The 18,397-nt window shown below is 43.9% G+C and overlaps 1 protein-coding gene across 6 annotated transcripts; it reads left to right on the top strand.

Annotated features, from left to right (window-relative positions):
- Nucleotides 1-2,119: 2,119 nt before the first annotated feature.
- On the top strand, nt 2,120-18,310 carry LOC139932916 (transcriptional repressor p66-alpha-like). Of its 6 annotated transcripts, none has more exons than XM_071926882.2 (11): nt 2,120-2,259; nt 9,439-9,965; nt 11,369-11,504; nt 11,961-12,089; nt 12,225-12,302; nt 12,385-12,504; nt 12,894-13,088; nt 14,978-15,251; nt 15,539-15,963; nt 16,196-16,457; nt 17,009-18,310. In XM_071926882.2, exons 2-11 carry the CDS (start codon nt 9,442-9,444, stop codon nt 17,143-17,145), a joined length of 2,280 nt encoding a protein of 759 aa, XP_071782983.1. In that variant the 5' UTR covers nt 2,120-2,259; nt 9,439-9,441; the 3' UTR covers nt 17,146-18,310. The 6 variants fall into 6 exon arrangements, with proteins under 6 accessions (XP_071782983.1, XP_078143945.1, XP_078143944.1 ...); XM_078287819.1 differs by having other exon boundaries at nt 11,366-11,504; nt 11,964-12,089; XM_078287818.1 differs by having other exon boundaries at nt 11,366-11,504; nt 12,897-13,088.
- Nucleotides 18,311-18,397: the final 87 nt, after the last annotated feature.

The following is an 18,397-nucleotide window of genomic DNA, read 5'->3' as shown; positions in this document are numbered from 1 at the left end:
CTGAATATTAGTGAAGTTATTAGCAATCTTCACCCCTTACATTGCAAGTAGTACCAGCGTTAGAAGATGTAATCGTCTGTGTTTTTACAGGTACTGAGCAATTAATATAAAGTAACATATTTATATAGCCTATATCATAGCCAATATATATCGATATGGAAAGGAGACCCTTCAATTGCCGTCTCATCTGTTCTGAGACAGACAGACAGTCCAAATCTCTTCCATTTCTCCTGTGTCTTCCTTCTTCCCTCCTTCCCTCAATGCCACCTCCTGCCAGGAGGCGAACTGAGAAAAAAACAGGGGAGATGAGCGAGAAGTGAAAAGTTTTGGGACGCACTAGGTGTCTTGGACGCAGCTGAAGGGAGTCATTTCCTGCCAAATAGTGAGCCCGTCTAATCGTGACTGCAGCAGCTACTTCCTGCATTGTTACAGTACTTAATGAGGATTAAGTTGAAGCTGTCATGTTGTTACGGGCGGCCATTACTCCATGCAGAGAGAGAAAGAAAAGGGAAGCCTGGGTGTGAGCAGACCCCAGCCTGCTAGGCTGTGAATGGGAAGGGAGAAACCCAACCTTCACCTGCTCAATACCAGCTGATTGACTCTGTCCACCAGATCAATTTAATAAGTACAGATCAGATTCAGATCGTCAGCTTTCAGGTTCAGGGTGTAACCTTAATTTCCTCACTACCTTCTCATTGAACATAGCAATATAGGACTTATTTGTCTATAATAAGACCTGCACATAGAAAAAAAAAGACTCACCTCTGTCCTTTTTCATCATATCACAATGTGGGCCTAGAGATTTATTTTGTAATGTTTACAAGCAATAAAAGAGTAAACAAAATCGTTCTGAAATACACTTAAAACACAAGCTTTAATTTACTGCCTGTAGTCAAAAGCCATCTGCAAACTGTTAGTTCATTGTTTGTTATTAGTTATTACAAAGTTAACATCTATTCCTCCTGGGGTCCACAAGAAACATTAACAATATGTACAGATATAGAGAAAACAATAGAGATTCATCATAATACGGTAGCCTACATTACATACAAATACAACTTCAGAGTGTCGTCCCCCCCCCCCTCTTAATTGAATTCTTGCCCTGTGAAGCAGAGGATGAGAAGACGCCCTCTTGGTCCTATTTTGACTGGATTTAGATGACACAATGTGTGGCAGGTAGCCTCAGGAGATGCAGTGGTGGGACGAGAGGAGGGAACAATCAGACCCGATGACACAGCATCATCCAGAGACCCTTTGTGTCATTTAAAGAACGGCAGGATGAAGCTGACAAAGCATTCAAACTTTCACGTTCATCCCTCCCCCCCACCCCACCTGTTAGAGAATAGCAGCCCCAGCCCACTTCATTCTACCACTTTCTCTTACTTGGATATATTTCAAACAGGTGTGTGTGTGTATGTGTGCATGTGTGTGTATGTGCGTGGTTGTTTGTGGATGAGAAGGCTTTTAGTTCAGTTCACATGGATGCTTTGAAGAGATACAGGTCTTGCTATGAAAAAGGCAGCCAGTTGGAGCTGTTGGACGTGATTCTGCAACTTCTGAATAAACCTGCTGTGTGTGTTTTGGACTTGCATGCATGGATCTGACAGTAAGTGCAACACTGGCTGACTGGCATGCAAATGGACAGGGTTCAGTCCTTACTGTGACCCCCCTCTTAGTCCTTATTGTGAGATGGGGGGGGGGGGGGGGGGGGGGGGGGGGGGATATGATGTTGGAATTGCTGGTATGGGTCCTTACTGTGAATTAGGGGGGGAAATGTGATGTTGGAGTTGCTGGTATAGTTCCTTTTTGTGTGTTGGTGGAGAAATGTGATGCTGGAGTTGCTGGTGTAGGTCCTTATTGTGAGTTGGTGAGGAGAAATGTGATGCTGGAAATGCCTTTATAGGTCTTTATTGTGAGATGGGTGGGGGGTGGGTGATGTTACTGCTGGTACAGACATGAGGCAGCCCGAGGAGACAAGGGCCCCTGGCATAGTCGTCCTCCCTTGGCCCTTGGTGGTCAGTGGTTACATGATGTGCTCTGGTCGTCCTGGTATGCTGAGGTGCGCATGCCCACTAAGAGGACGCAGCGGCTCCATGTGTGTTGAGGCGCATTATTTGGCAACAGACGCGGCAGCGGGGAGGGCCGAAAAAAAGAGGATATCCCCTGGATTTCAAAAAAAGCAACGATTTATCGAGGTTAATTGCAGATTAAACATTCCTTGGTCGACCATCGGTGAAGAACGGGTGACAAAGCGACCGAGTAAGTTGACCAAGGTGTAGCCGAAGTTTTTTAGTAAGTGGATTGAGGAGAGCCTTTTATTCGGACTCGTCGAGAGGAGCCAGGTTTTCCTCCACCTATCTGTGACGATAAAGAAGCTGATGGGCTGTTGAAAAGTAACACTTCTCCGCAGAGCCAAAGGTTGAGCACTGGGAAGGGGGGGCTTGCTCAGCCAAATTCGTTTTATTTTATGTTTGCTTATGTGTGCCACTTTGTAACTGTGATCTTTGGACTTGATTTTCTATCGTACAAGTCGTTTAACGGGGTGAGGATTATAACGTTAGATCGCCAACGGTTCATCGTCGGTAGGCTCAGTCCGTGGGCCGGTAGTTGAAATTTATGAGTTCCGACTCGAAGGTTTTTCCTTGGGAGGGGACACCCAGGTAAACATCCTCAGTTAGCCGAGAACCTTAGACTTTGGGACAGTATGATGAAAGTTTGTCCTCTTTTGCTGTCGATTCTCCCGCATTGGGATGCAGGTCAGCGATTCGGGCTCGGTTCTGGTTGTGCGGGTCAGACACTTGGAGGGCTGCTGTGCTGGAAGACTTTATTAGTTTGACTAAAGTCAGTGGCAACCAGTAACAGTCAGATGATAAACCTGCTTGTTTCTTAGCTAAACTGGGTTCGTGTTTTTGTTTGTGCGACCTAGCTAATGTTAGCTCGCTAACTAATAACACGCTCACCTCCTATGAGGCGGTGTCAATAATAAAAAAGCCGGCTGGTTGCACATGTACTGTGGGCTGGGTTTAGTTTTTAAAGGGGTGAGTTTAGACGGGCAGATAGATGGTGTAATGGTGGACGCTGCTGCCTGGTTTAAGCCCCGTGGCACCACTGTTGGTTCTGCTATCTGGTAGCTAATCTTCCTACTTCTCTGTGACAACCGTAGTCTTCCTCCTCTTAAAGCTGAACACACACATACACATACACACACACACACACACAGACGCACACATACACTTCTCTCTCTCTTCCTCTCACCCAGACGCACACACACATTTCCCCACTACAGCGATACGAGTTTCCAGCGCTTAGGGACAAAGCTGTGGCTGAGGCTCTTTGCCATTACACGAATTGACCCGAATTTTTCTATTTTATTTTTACCATATTTATCTTGACACACACTTAATCTGATTGATTTTTAATGATCAAATCATATGTTATTTAATGATCAAATTTGACTGAAGCTATTGTTTTGATGTTGCTGGGAAAACAAAATAGGCTACTTTTCATGTAGACTGGCTACTGCTACCAACTTAATCCATTATAGTTTAACACTTTAAATCTGAAAGCTATGCTTTATTGCACTCTTAATGAAATGTTGCTTTTGATTGAAATTCACAAAGGTCTTTTATTTATGTAGTGTCATGTCTGTGCCGTTTGTCATCGGTTAGACTTATAGCCATTGCTTGTTCTCTTACTATAATAATAATAATAATGATGATGATGATGATGATGATGATGGAGTTGGCTGTGCAGATGATTCATAGCTTACAAGCTTGGCTTGGACTTGTAAGTGTCAATGCAGTGTAAATGAATGGTTTAAGTGTAAATGGATGGCTATTATATGAGTGTGGAGGCCAGTATGTAATGATTTATTATATTCAATACATGATTTGAGAGATTATTCCTTTGGCAAAAATTTTCAACCTTCTTTCAGGGAAGGATTAGTTAATTAGTCAGTAGGCTCCAGGCCTGCAACACAACGACCTGAAATCAAGTCTGGGGATGTGTTGTGGCAAGATGATCTGCTGTAAGGAGACTTTACAATTATTGCTTTTTTGTGGAGATCTGGAATGAACAGTCAGTTGTTCATCTGAACAATGGCCTTAGAAAGCATTATTTGCATGATAACAATGGGGCGCATGGTTGCATTGTTGATTAACTATCACTATGAACATAATACAGGACAGGTTGTCTTTAGTTAAGAGGTTGTCATTAATGCCTTGGATTAAAATTGGTCAAAATAAAGCACAGAGGAGAATGCCATGCTTTGACACTGGAAGCACTGAGTTATCTATCGACAGCACTGAAGTTGCTTAAAGTGATGTCATGTGTGGCCACAGCATGTTGAATCTGATGTACTGGTAGTTCCTCCCAGCCCAGAGTGACTATATTCCTAGTTATACAACTGAGTGAGTCACAAAATGCTCAAAAGTTTCAGCCCTGTTGTTTTTCAGGAAAGACTGTTCCAATAATTACATACAAGACCAATCTAGAGTAGTTGTGTAATAAGCCACTGTTCTGGAAAGGGTCATCGGTCGGCCACATTGTAATCTGCTGCACATGACTGCAGGGGTCACAGGGCAGCAGCTTGGTCGACCGTACATGACTTCATCAAACTCATAGGCTACAGTTTAGGGTCGGATTGCCTTTTTTGCCTATTTTGTGTAGACATGGTGTTAGTTACTGGATACAGCACTGACATGTTCAAAGCTGAAGCGATGTAACCGAGCAACTCGCTGACCCACAAAAGGAGGCTTAGACAAAGGTTAGGACTAACACCAGCACCCAAGCCATCAATGATGTTGACTCAGATTAATTTCGCTCATTGTGATCCTGCAGCAGAGGTTTTCCCAAGGTTTTGTGACAAGCTAGTGCTCGGGTACCGTCAATGATATCGAATGTCATGCTGATAGAAGCAACCAGATCAATTGATAGGAAAAGTTCTGCTGGTGCAGCAGATTCACAAGGTAGTGCGGCTGTGTGCTGCACAGTTTGGGGAGAACCGTGCGCAGTGTAGAAATATGTTTTCACAGGGTAAAGGTCTGTCAGTGAGTAAATAAAATGCTGAACACATAACCCTAACCCAGACATCGGTGATGGTGAGGAGTCTGCCAGTCTGAATGAATGACGGTTGAGTGAATGATGGCTGACACGATCCATGAGTGATTAGATAAATAACCACCTCAGGACAGGGAAAGACACACAGCAGAAAACAAGACAGGTGCAGGTAGGCTGTATGTTCTGACGAGTGGCGCCCTGATGATGGTAGCAACCTGACACCAGATTAAAGTACTCATTCTTGGTATTGGTGGAAGCCACAGACACTAAGAGCCAAGTACTTGCACCGTGCAATTTGATGATGCTGATGTGTTCATTGGTTATTTAATTACATTAGAAATGTGAATGGGAGGACAGAGTTTGATTAGATAAACACTTAAAAAAGTCTTAAAAACAGACTCTACAACGATAATCCCCCTTCCTCATAATTCCCTATGAAATGAGTTTGCCACAATCAATGTCAAGATAAATATTTCATATTAGTACTCGTACAGTATTGTCCAAGTATTTATGCTCATGCTCAAACTTTCCTCAGCAAAAAAGTGATATAGGACCAACCTTGCAGTCATTTTGTTTTAATGTAGTCTGGGTGCTGAACATGTGCACAAAATTAGTAGCAGCAGCTAAACAGTCTTGTTGCTTACTCTTATTGTGGTCCTTATTTACAAAATTCAAATAATAAATAATTACTACTTTATTCTTGTGGCCCGCAGCTACAACCCTAAGGCAAACTTTGCACAGAATCTGTACTGTACTGTTTATCATCATCTGGATTAAAACCAAAATATTTCCAAATGACAGACGATGATCCACTTTTAGGAACTAAAACTATGTTTTCCCGTTCGGACTCGGAGAGGATTTTCCTCTCTAACGTTGGGTCACTCCATGCTTTTTCCACTTTGCTCATTGCTATGTTTTTTCAAAAGATGGTCTCTGTTTGGTTTCTCTCTTACTTTCCCACATCTCCTGCCTACTTCTCCATCTTCACTTTCGTTTTGATGTCATTTTGTACACGTTGCACATTGAGAGATTGTGATTGGTCATGTGTAAAGGAAGTGCTTTATATACCACACCGGGACTTTTAGGGGAATTGAAAATATAACAAACACTTCAATATTGCAGAATTACACTATTATTAGGATAATTGTGGAAACATAAAACTGCGATATACGATTATCTACAATTAATTGTGCAGCCCTAATGCCCATGCTGCATGTCATCTCCTCTCTTTCACTGTCCCATCTTTCCTGTCTTTTTTTCACAGAATAGTAATAACCTTTAATAATAATAACATTTAAATAGACTTAAAAAAATGGACAGACAGTTGAGTATCATCTAAGATCCCAAAGGGAAACTTCTGGCAAAAGCACATGGATGACTGTGAATTTAGGAGTATCAGCATCAGAATTATCTATATGTGTACTGTAGTGACCCCCCCCCCCCCCCCCCCCCCCCCCCCCACCACCACCACCACCACCACCACCACCACCAACTATCCATCACAGGCTTAAGATTGTCATGTGGCGTCTCTCAGGCTCCATTACTGCTATCCCCAATGCCCCCCCCCCCCTCCTCATTACCCCTCCTCATTACCCCCCCCCCCCCCCTCCATAAAATTGAATTTGTTTGGACTGTGTAATGGCCGTCACTGTAGAAGCCCTGCATCTGCTCCTGAACCTAAAGGGTTAAAACCTGCTTCAGCTTCTCTCTCACTCACACACACACACACACACACACACACACACACTCACAGATGCACACACACACACACACACACACACTAGCCAACCGGTTTAAACCGGTTCTCGGGAAAAGTGCTTTGTGTGTCCCACTGAATCCTGGGAAGGGTCATGTCATGTGTGTCTCAGTGATGTCAGAGCATTTGAGAAAAAAAACAACTTAGTCAGCTCTCTGTTATCAGATGATTGGTCGGTGTGCTGCGTTCTGACTTGGTGTGTGTGTGTGTTGTATAGGTACAATATGGATACAATGAGTGTGCTGTATGGCTGTCGACGTAACCATTCTGAGAAAAGGAAGGGGAGGGGGCAAGAGTGTGTGTGTACGGTGTGTGTCACTGAGAAGTAGCCCAGGTTGAAAGGGTTAATCGTGGTCCTTTTTTTTTTTTTTTCAAAACCATAGCTTCCTGTAGTGCGTCGCTGGGCAGACTGAGGGCCTCAGCAAACTAGTGGTTGCTGTCTTTCCTTATGGAGGGCAGGATTGGGTCCCCGGTCTGAAGCGTGTCTGAATATGATGCAAGACACAATCGCACTGTGTACAGACTGTCTCTTCTTTGTGGTCATCCAGTTTTAATAGGGATGGGACCGAGCATCAGTCTCATTGACTGTCACTCTCCACTTGTGCTGTCTCTTCCTATAAAACCTTGTTACAACGTTTTTCATCTCCCTGTTTTCCCTCTCTCTGTCTCTGACCTGTGTTTGTGTGTGTCTGTGTGTGTGTCTGTGTGTGTGTGTGTGTGTGTGTGTGGATGGAAGACACAGGGATTAAGACCAGCCGGTATAGGGCTAGCTAGCAACAAGGTGAATGTGTGTGTGCATGTACGAGTGCATGTGTGTGTGTGTGTGAGTGCGTGTGTGCACACGCTGCAACCCCTTATCTCATGTCAGTCCCACAGCCATCTGACTGAGTGAGCCGCTGTATGTCTCCATCTCCACTATTGTTAGCATGTCAACATCTGGTGGGATTGAATTTGTCGTACACAGGATAGCAGACAGTAATGCTTCTAGTCTGTGCCTGAATTTGGGGAAAAAGGTTATATGCAAGTTAGTCTTTCAGAGCCGGCTTTTCCATCACAATAATATTCTTTTTTGCCAACTTTAGTTTCCAACTTTAGTAAAAAAGTGTTACACTTGCACAAAAATGTCAAACAGCAATTCAGTGGCGGGAACAGTCATTTATCTGAAACAAAGTGTTTGGTTTGATTTTTGTATTGCAGTTAATGATAAGAGTACTGTCTTAACATCACTCCATCGCCAAAACCCCATCGTGGTTTTGGTTTAGACTGAATGTGAATCCGTGGATGTCTTGGCACAAGTCTTCAATCACAGCTTTATTATGATCTCAGTTCCAAAGTTATGACCAACAAAAATAAGCTATGTATTTATACATTTTAATAGAGTCTCATTAATTTCATATTGTATTATTTTTGTTTTTGTAGAACAGTTAACTTGATTCCCTTATTGGGTAATAGGTCTCTAGCCAAGTTTGACAGGCTGTGTTAACATTATGTAAATAAATTATAATATTTGACTTCCAATCAGAGCTTACCATCGAGCCCAATGATAGATGCAACCATTGTCCAGGCATCATTTTTGAGATGTTATTGCTGTAGTGTTTCAAATAAACATAACGAACCGGGAGGTTTTGAATGGCTGTAGTCAACTTCTCGTCCATTTTTCACTTGCCAGGCTGAACTATTGTTCATGAAACAAAATTAAATTGAGGGAAACAAGAAAGTACGGAAGTCTGATTGACTGTTGACCGCCGCTGACCGCAGAAAGTTAGGCCGTGGCCAAACTTCTCGGCCAACAAACTTGTTGAACATCTACACATCGGCTGACTTTCCTTGGTCGCTCAGCTCTGTAGGAAATGAATGGACTTCCGGCGATTTGTTGATCATGTTGCTTGCAATATGGAAGCATGGTTGGTCCTAGTTAGAGTGTCTTTCTGATACTGTATGTTATAGATCAGAGGTTGTTAAACCTTTTTGGCCTGTGTCTGAAATTGTCCAAATTTTGCCAGCTCTTGACACCCAGGGGACCCACCAGAAATTGTGTGACCCATCATGTGCCACGAACTATAGGTTTTCTGTTCAGGTGTATCAGTTTTGTGCATCAAATTCAGAACACTACAATCCCATGATTTGATGCTTAGATGGCCTCTGCACACACAAAAGTAAATCAAACATTTATCATAAAGAACACGCTATCTAAGAATCCATTTTATCTGTCTTGAGCGGTCTGATTTGGCCACAACATTGTACCACCTGCTAGCTGTGGGAACAAAAGTCACTTTATTGAATGTCAATTATTTCTACATGTTCCCTTAACTACACATTTATTTGTGAATGATTGACATCTAAGTGAGTTCATCACCCAAAGTCTCTTTTCTACAGCGGAACTGTATTAAAATAGAAATTGCTCATTTTTCCCCTTTTTTTTGCCAACCGTACTTCGGGTTAGATGCCTGGCTGCCATGACTAGATGTGACTGGTCATGACTGCTCAGTCACCTAGACCACATTACCTTGATATGGGACAAGGCTTAGATAATGAATCTCTGTGACTTGTGAAATTCCACCTGTAACTTAAATCCAGTGTGAATATTGAGATGATGACACTATTATTTCTTCCTTTCTCCTTAGGGGATGTCTGAGGAGGCTGTCCGCCAGACACGCAGCCAGAAGAGGGCGCTGGAGAGGGAGGCTCCTCCCTCTTCCACAGAACCCTCCGCTGCTGACAGTGAAAGCAAGAAGCCTAAAATGGACCAGTCCGAACCCACAACCGAGACGCAACCTACACCCGACCCCACACTGGCACAGGACGGCCAGAGCCGGACTAGGAATGGATCCGAGGACGAGAGTGAGCAGGAGCAAGAGCAGAGCCGGCTGCCGTTACCTTTAGCGTTACCTTTGGCCTCCCAGCCGGTGAAGGATGACCGGGAGAAGACCCAGACGCAGGAGACGGCCGAACCCAGCTCAGACAATAAGACTGACCGTAATGACAGGGCCAGTAAGGCGAGGACGGAGCCAGTTGTGGACACGAGGAGCCGGGTCCGATCGTCGGAGCCCAAGGTGTCCGGTGGCATGCTGGCTGCAGGAGAGGTGAAGGCCACCATTAAAGTGGAAGTTCAGACAGGAGAGCAGCCGGTGGACATGAGCACCTCTAGAGGGTGAGAAACACTATTTGAATCATTTGTCTTCAGCAGGAGATGCCACACTGGAGTATGTGACAACCACTTGAAGTAACTGTCAAAACATAATGCTGTGAATGTGAACTCCTGTGATCCAGCAGGAAACCTCATCTGCAGCGAAGTTCTGCGATTCCTCTGAAAGACTGCAGGAATCTAGATTTTTGTTTTTAAAAACTTACTTGGGGGAAATATACCTCCAGATGAATGACACTTTACTTGAATCTAAATAGGCTAAATATATGCAAAGTTTCTTTTAATAATCATGACATTTCTTTACACATCAGTAGAACTTCCCACTAGAGTGTCTACTCTGTGGGCGGGTGGGGACCTAAAACTTTATCCACCTCCATTTTCCCCCTGCTCACCACCTGAACCCTAAAAACTCCCCTCACACAAAATGAAGCCCGTGTGTCACAAACCGGTTTCAGCCGGTTGTTGCCATGGTTTCCACAGTGGAAGGAACAGTGAGGGGAGGGGGGGGGGGAGTGTGTGTGTGTGTGGGGGGGTAAACTGAGTGTGTCACGTGATGATGACTTTGAGGTCATGTGACCTCTTTGGAAGAGTAGTGATTAATCCACAGGAAGTGATGATGGCGCTAAGCCCTGAGGAGAGACTAATACACCCACACACACGCATACAGACACAAGGAGGACGGCTGGGAGAGAGAGGCCTCGCTTTGTCATGCGTTCATTTTAACGACTGCTTCTTATGCTGATATAAATTGATCATCTGAGTAATCATGAGGGGCTTGCCCTTATTTTCAGAGGAACTTCAGTCACCACTCATCGATCCATAAAGATTGATGAGTGGTGAAGATTTTGGTGATCCGCTGTACCAAAACTAGCATGTAGCCTGCAGGTGAACTGGTCGCTTTCCATGAGAGCCACGCATGTATTTCCATATAGTATGTCACGTGTACTGTCACATTCTCCAACTGCCCTGTGTCAGCAGAGATAGGAAGGTAGTGATATGTGCTGACGTGTGATATTGAAGACAGAAGTGAGGGTTGATCCAAAATGTCCCTAAGACTTCCCCCTCGCTTTAATCAGTATGACTCGGTGTGCTTCATATGGTATGCATTTCATAATTGGTCCTATAAAGGATTAGTCTCACTGTGGCTGTAGCGGTTTTCTACATCTGGGTCTGGTGATAGTGAGCACACAATGCCAACTGGCGGTTACCTAAATAGTCCTCATCATTTTTCAAGTATTTAAAATGTGTTCAACAACCTTATCGCCTAGTGGAAGCATTTTTAAAAAAAATTCTTACCTTCTAACATTTTATTTCATTCGATTCTGCCTCTGGTCAGTGCACAATTGGAAAAGTAATTAAATTCATTAGAATATAAATTTGGATGCCAATGTCCCCCCTGTGTCTAGCAGTATAAAGAGAGAGAAGCGCCCGCCGTCCGCTGACGATGATGACGATGATGTCATCATCTTGTCGGATAACGACTCCCCCAGCCCGCCAATGAATGGCTTGAGCCACTTTAAGGAGCTGGACACAGACCTGCTTATGGTGAGAACAACACACACAAAAACATCATCATGCATGTCACTATGCTTTACTCCTAATGGTGCTGGATGTGGTCTGAACCCCAAGTTCAAATCATAAAATAGATTTAGATTAATGTTCTGCACTCACAGTCAGATTTAGTTTTTTAAAACGTTGACACAGTAAATTGGTGCAGATGGGACGTGGTGTGAGTAGGATTTTTGTCCTTATTTCTTTGGAAGACAAACATACAGAAACACACAAACAGCCTGGTCTTATTGTTTTGTTTTCTTTAGCTGATGCTCTTATTCAGAGCAACTTACAAGTTTCCCACTGAAGAACATTTTGACAGAATGCATGACGGTTGATGGACACACGCTGACTGTTGTGAGGCTCGAATGTGTAACCTGTCAGTTATGGGGCGGGCTTTTTGTCTGTTGAAATGTGACTGAAAGTGCTGTGATGATCTCCTGGGTGTAGAAGAGCAGCCCGGTGGAGAGGGAGCGCATCATTAAGCAGCTGAAGGAGGAGCTGAGACTGGAGGAGGCCAAGCTGGTGCTGCTGAAGAAGCTCAGACAGAGCCAGATACAGAAGGACACTCTCCAGAAGGTAAACAAACACTTACTACCTACGTCAGCACGGGGTCACACAAAGAATTGCACATCCACGCAGTGCAATCTGGCACTTTGAACATTCTGTTCGTTGTTTTACATTGTTTTACATCTTTCTCTGTTTCTCTCTCAGTCTTCAAGTCTGTCTGGCTCTGCAGCTCCTCCTCCTCTAATTCGGGGAACCATTGTAGGCAACAAAGGCTCTCAGCAGGTTAGTGGTGAAATGTCACACAGGCACAACCATAAACGTAATGGCACCTTCATACAGCTCCTGATGGTGTTTTTCTGGTCAGATTGTGACGGGCAGGAGCTCAGGCACGGTCATCCCTCCTCCGCTGGTGCGAGGAGGGCAGCAGGTCTCATCCAAACATGGCTCCCAGATCATCATGCCGCCTCTGGTCAGAGGGGCACAGGTGAGCCACAACTGGGATACATGCTGTTATCAATGTTATTACCAGCCCAAGACATTAATCAGCTATTTTTGATACATTTAAACCTTGTCTGAGCATTTGAATTTGTTGGATATTCTCATTTTGAGAGGCTTGGCCAAGGCACTGATAGCCCAGTGTACTCAGTCTTATTGCTGCTTTTCACACTCTAAGACAAACTACTTGGCAATAAATTAGCTGAAGCTCAGGACTAATTGCCTTTCTCTGCACCTCTCTCTCTTTGTGTCTGCCCCTTTTGGTGCTGGTAATGTTCCTCCCTTGACCCTCCATTCCCCTCGTTTGTGGTGTCCCTCCTTGACGCTCCCTGTCTCCCCTCTCATGGTCCCGGTTAGCCCATCTCTGTGTCTCCACAGCAGATCCAGGCTCTCCGCCAGCAGCAGCAGCAGCAGTTGGCTGCTTCCGGGGGCTCGGGCTCGGGCCCCCCTCCTCTGCTGCTGGCCCCCAGAGTCTCGGCACCTGGGGTCCAGGGCCAGAGAGGCATGGTCCAGTCGGGCCTCATCAGAGTCGGCAGCGTCGGCAACGCTAGCCTGCTGGTCAATATCTCCCAGGTACGTCCAAGTTTAAAAAGAAAGAACATGTGCAAAATATGCATTACCATCAGAGGTGGAAAAAGTGCTGTTGAGGAAATCAGGACTCAGCTCAGGTTAGGAGTGTCCAAGAGTATGGCTTCTTTATTGCATACATATGAGTTAGCATACAAAGTCAGAGCATGTCTAACAAGTAGGCTGCACACCTCATAGAGAAGTGCAGTTTAATTTATACTGTGAAACAAACAAGAACCTAGCTACGTACTTGGCCTTCAAACAGATAACTTGTAGCAGTGAAAGAACAGTGTAATATGTGATCTTTTCCATGCAATTCTAAATGACAGAGAGGACAGAGGAGTGAGAGAAACTATATTCTTTTAATAGGAAAAAAAAGAAAACTTTAAAACTTAAAGTAAAGCCAGACTACTTCTTGACTGATTTACTGTTCAGTGCGAATGGCTCCACATTTGGCCAATTTACGGCTGGCCAGTTTCTCATGGAATGCTCATGGAGAGCTTACAAAATTTGTACTCTGTAATGAATGTGATTTAAATGTTAAGGGCAATACAGTCAAATTATACTAAAGTAAAAGTAAAATTACTGACGTAAAAAAAAAAATACTCATAATACAATTACACAAAAAGCTACTCAATTATAGGAGTAATTAAAATAACAAGAGTAATTAGTTACTTCCACCCTTATTTACCATTTTGCACAAATGTATGTTATTTATCCTTTGAAAAATCTTGTGTTTGGGGTGTAATTTCTGTTTGACAGTCAACAACTGTGTAAAGAGAGGCAGCAGATTTGGCAAACAGCATTATCTTGCCAGCAATTTTTCTTATATTCCCTACTCTAACAGTTTCAACTTATTTCAAATTTAAAAGAAAGGGAATGAAACAGGACACACCACGGATTAGCTGGATTTTTAAGTCTTTATTGTTACTAACTGTGGATGCATGCTGCATACACTTCAAGATACTGGAGCACGTGAGTTTTTGTTCACATTCCAACTCGCCTCGACAAGTTAGAGGTTAGCGACTGTTTGTGCATGATGTTAACTTTTGTCTACACTTGACCTTTGGTGAAAATGGCACAATTACCCATAACCAACTTTTTTCGGAGAACCGATGGCCAAAAAGTGAAGGTAAGCTATGTGAAATGAAGTGGTAAAGTCAGATTTGACTTTGCTAACGTCAGTTTGCTAACGCGGTGACTTGCAGGTTCTCTAGCTAAAGTTGACCATCGTCCGTGTTCAGGTGACTAGGCAGTGATGCTAGGTTGTTTGACACATTGCATTGTTCCTCGCCATCTCCAGCGTATTTGCTGATGTTATTCAGATTTTAATTGATACTAGTTTACTAACATATTATTAATTTAAGCAATAGGCTTAAACAATGGGAGACCATGGTTTACAGTGATTTTAGATCATAGGCGTTGTTAGGCACAGCGCGGAGCGGAGGCTTCTTTTAAAATCGACGCCGAGGTAACAACCATTGTATGAAAAAAGGGCCATAACTGTTCAATAAATTTTGCTATTTAATCAATAATAATTTAATAATACTCATTGAATCTTGTATTTCTGCCAAGCAGTATAGTTCTGGTCCCAGTATAAGATATGTTTTTCTGTTACATAAGCATATTAATTTAAAATTAACCGTTTCATGTCGGATTCATGTTTATCTGGTATTTTACAGCAGCTTTGAATGTGACTCCGCCAGTCTGAGCTGAAGACAGGAACTATCCTGTAATAACTATTGAATTAGATGCTGCAGCTACATACTTTCTTGTTTCTTTGCCTGTAATATAACTTTTAAATCGTCAAAACAAGTGAAAGATATTTAGATTTTGAGTGTATGTTTACAGCTGTTTCTGTCTTCTTTTTCCCCCTCTTTCCTTCTTTTTAAAAGGCCTCCCCAGCCAGCCTGAAGGGCTCCTGCATGACCTCCCAGTCAGGAAGCAGCAGTGTGTCTGTGGTCAATGTGAACGACTCCCCGGCCAGCCGCCAAGCTGCGGCCAAGCTGGCCCTGCGTAAACAACTGGAGAAGACCCTCCTGGAGATCCCCCCACCCAAGCCCCCCGCCCCAGAGTTCAACTTTCTGCCCTCAGCAGCCAATAATGAGTTCATCTACCTAGTGGGACTGGAAGAAGTGGTACAGAATCTACTAGATACCATCCACAGAGGTATGTTGAATCTTCTGTAGTTTTGGCAGTTGTGTAGATGTGTGGCCTATTTCAGACAAATGTTAGCTGTTGGCCTGCCCACTTTTATTGAGGCTATCAAATATTGAGCGTGCAGTCAGGGAGTGATACATGTAATCCCTAGTTTCACCCAGGAATTGTTAACGTGTCTTACCTGTCTGCTTATCTGTCTCTTGTTCTTTGTAATTAATCTAATCTTTGAGGCTACAGAAGTCCCTCTGTTCGTTTTCACTCATTGCCTCTGGGTTTCCCCTTTCTGTCCACTCCAGGAAAGACAGGTGTGGCAGTGTCCAAGTCTACTGCCAAAGACCCCTTCACCTGCACCCAGTGCAGCACTGACTTCACCTGCCGCTGGAGGCAGGACAAGGCTAAAGGCGGTACAATCCTCTGTGAGGACTGTATGTCATCCAATCAGAAAAAGGCTTTGAAAGCCGAGCACACCAGTAGGCTGAAAGCTGCGTTCGTCAAAGCGCTGCAGCAGGAGCAGGAAATAGAGCAGCGCATCCTCCAGCAGGCTGCCTCGCCAGTGTCCCACGCCACCTCCTGCTCTTCGTCCTCCTCATCCGCCTCTTCATCGATGAAGGTAGAACAGCTGGTGTCTCAGCAGCTGAAGGCCAGAGCGTCCTCGCTCCAGCACCATCACCAGCACAGCAGAGGACAGAACCTGGTTCACCATCACTCCAGCATCAAGCAGGTAGACATCACCTTTTCTTTAAGGGAAACACTTCTATTCCACTGTAACTAGAAACCCTCTCTATTCAGCTGCCATACCCTCCATCACCGTCAGTTATTTGGATGTAATCCCTTATTATGTCTGTAATGTAAAGCACAGGCTCATATTGTCTCCTTCTCTTATTCTGTCTCCTCAACTCTCCCTCTCTTCTTTTTGAATCCATCCCAACCCCCACCCCCCCTTGTGCCCTCAGAGCTCCCAGGGCCATCTGTCCCGTGGAAGTGTCTCATCCATGGGGGTGAGGGGTGTCCCCCACTCCTTCTCCTCTTCCTCTCAGCTGCAGAGCGCAGTGGCGGCCGCAGCCTTGGTCAACCGGCCAGGTAAGCATGCCCATGTTTCCCGCCCCTCTGCCCAGAGTTCAAAGGTGAGCAGCAGTGGAATCGGCGGCAGCAGGAATATCAGCGGAGGTAGTGCCTCAGCCACTGCATGGAAGAAGCAGAGCAACAGCAACACAGGTAGACTCACACTAATACCAGCCCAACACTGGCCCCTGACATCTACTCTCTTACCTGTCAAACTCTTGTCTGGTCCAAAAGCAATCCTTTACCTTCCCAAGACCAAATTTTATGAGTGTTAAGAAATCTATGCAGTAGGTGCAATATAGTGTAAGCCCCCACATTGGAGTGCATAGGAAATACTGTCACGACACATGCAGGAGGAAATGTTAAAAGTTGTTTTCGGACAAGGCAATCCCACTCCTCAATTCCCCCGCTGCCACTGATCTTTATCTTCCTACTTTAGTCCCTCTGTTTGGTGGTGTATTCTCTTCCTGGGCTTCACAACTCTACCTTAGAGTAGAACTACTGGTAGTTTCTATTCTGTCACGTTTCCTGTGTGTGTGTGTGTGTGAGTGTGTGTGTGTGTGTACACGTGTGGATTTGTGTGCAGGTATTATGATTAATCTTACTGTTTTTACCAATCTCAACTCAAAAAGCATCAAACTCATACCACACTAGTGTAGTTGTGTCCGCAGCCTGACTTGTGTTTCTGTCCCCCGTGTGTGCAGGAGTGACTATGGCCTACGTGAACCCCAGCCTGTCAGGTCACAAGACCTCGTCCACCGTCGACGCCCGTCAGAGGGAGTACCTCCTGGACATGATCCCCTCTCGCTCTATCTCCCAGACGGCAAACACATGGAAATAATTGAAACAGTATCATACTAAGTTTTTGTCAGATTTCCTCAGCTCCGATGATGTGGTCAGCTGCACCCCCCGGAGGACCGTTAGGCAAATACAATCTCTCAAAGAGAAGAAACGTTCCCTCTTGACCTTTTTTAAGATTTTTGTTTTAGTTTTCTTATTTTCAAGTCTGTTGTTCATTTTGAGGATCACTGTTCTTTGATCATTGTGCATAAACCATTTGATTTGATTGGGGCAAAGAGAAAACAGATACATCAAGGGCTTCCCCCTGGTTACTTTTGTCCTCCACAAATGAGTAAATGATGGCTTGAAAGTGTTGCTGTACTAAGAGGTTATGTCTATGTTGAGTAATCTCTTCACCTTGATGAAGGAAGAGCTCAGTCTAAAGTGTATAGGCCCTCCCTCCCATGATGTGGGTCAAAATGACTCAACTTAGCTTATGACACTTGAATTGTTGACTTCATGTTAAAGAGTTCATATTCAACAAAATCCACATTCATTATAAGTTAAAAACAAAACTGAGATGTAAAATGTTCAGTACATAACCCCTGTAGTTTGGAGTAAAAGGTTTGGAATTTCTTTGTATTTACTGTAAGTTATTTGGTTTCTTTGACTGATGTTAAAAATCACCGTCACTATATTGTGGTTTCCACAAATGAACAGTTTATTCTAGCTTCATTGTTTTCTCCTGTCTGTTTAACAGAGCATGCCTACCCTTAATCTGTCTGTTCATTGTGCACCTTAGCTGAAGGAGCATGGTCTTATTTCTTTCTTCATCTGTAATTACCATCTGTATCTTGCTTATTTTCTATTAATGTCAACATTGTAAGATGACTTTGAGTGTCAGGCCACCGCTGAGAAAAATGCGAACTCTGCAGGAGCTGAATCTGACACACTGGAACCAGAGATCTTGCATCCGATTTGTTCAACCATAATCCCTGCAGCATATGCGGCATACGCCTTGCCCTGAATCCGTTTTTAGGGGCAACTCCTCCCAGCTTCCAAGTCCCTGGACTACACAAGACCATCTTGTATCTTGTACCCCTCACTGTATTGCATAATTTCTCTGCTTCCCAATCTTTATTGCGTGTACAAACTTATGTTACAGTTTATTTGGTTTACTTTTTTCCTAGCTCCTAAAGAAATAATAAAATATAAATAATTTTAAACCACTTTGTGTCATCTGTTTTGCAAAGATATTGTGAAAATATCATAAAGCCTCCATTTAGAGACTGCGTAAATCAGCTTGATCACAT

The sequence above is a fragment of the Centroberyx gerrardi genome, chromosome 13 (genome assembly GCF_048128805.1).
Source record: "Centroberyx gerrardi isolate f3 chromosome 13, fCenGer3.hap1.cur.20231027, whole genome shotgun sequence".
NCBI classification, from domain to species: domain Eukaryota; kingdom Metazoa; phylum Chordata; class Actinopteri; order Beryciformes; family Berycidae; genus Centroberyx; species Centroberyx gerrardi.
Note: the sequence above shows the minus strand (reverse complement) of the source record. Positions and strands in the feature narration are given on the sequence as shown.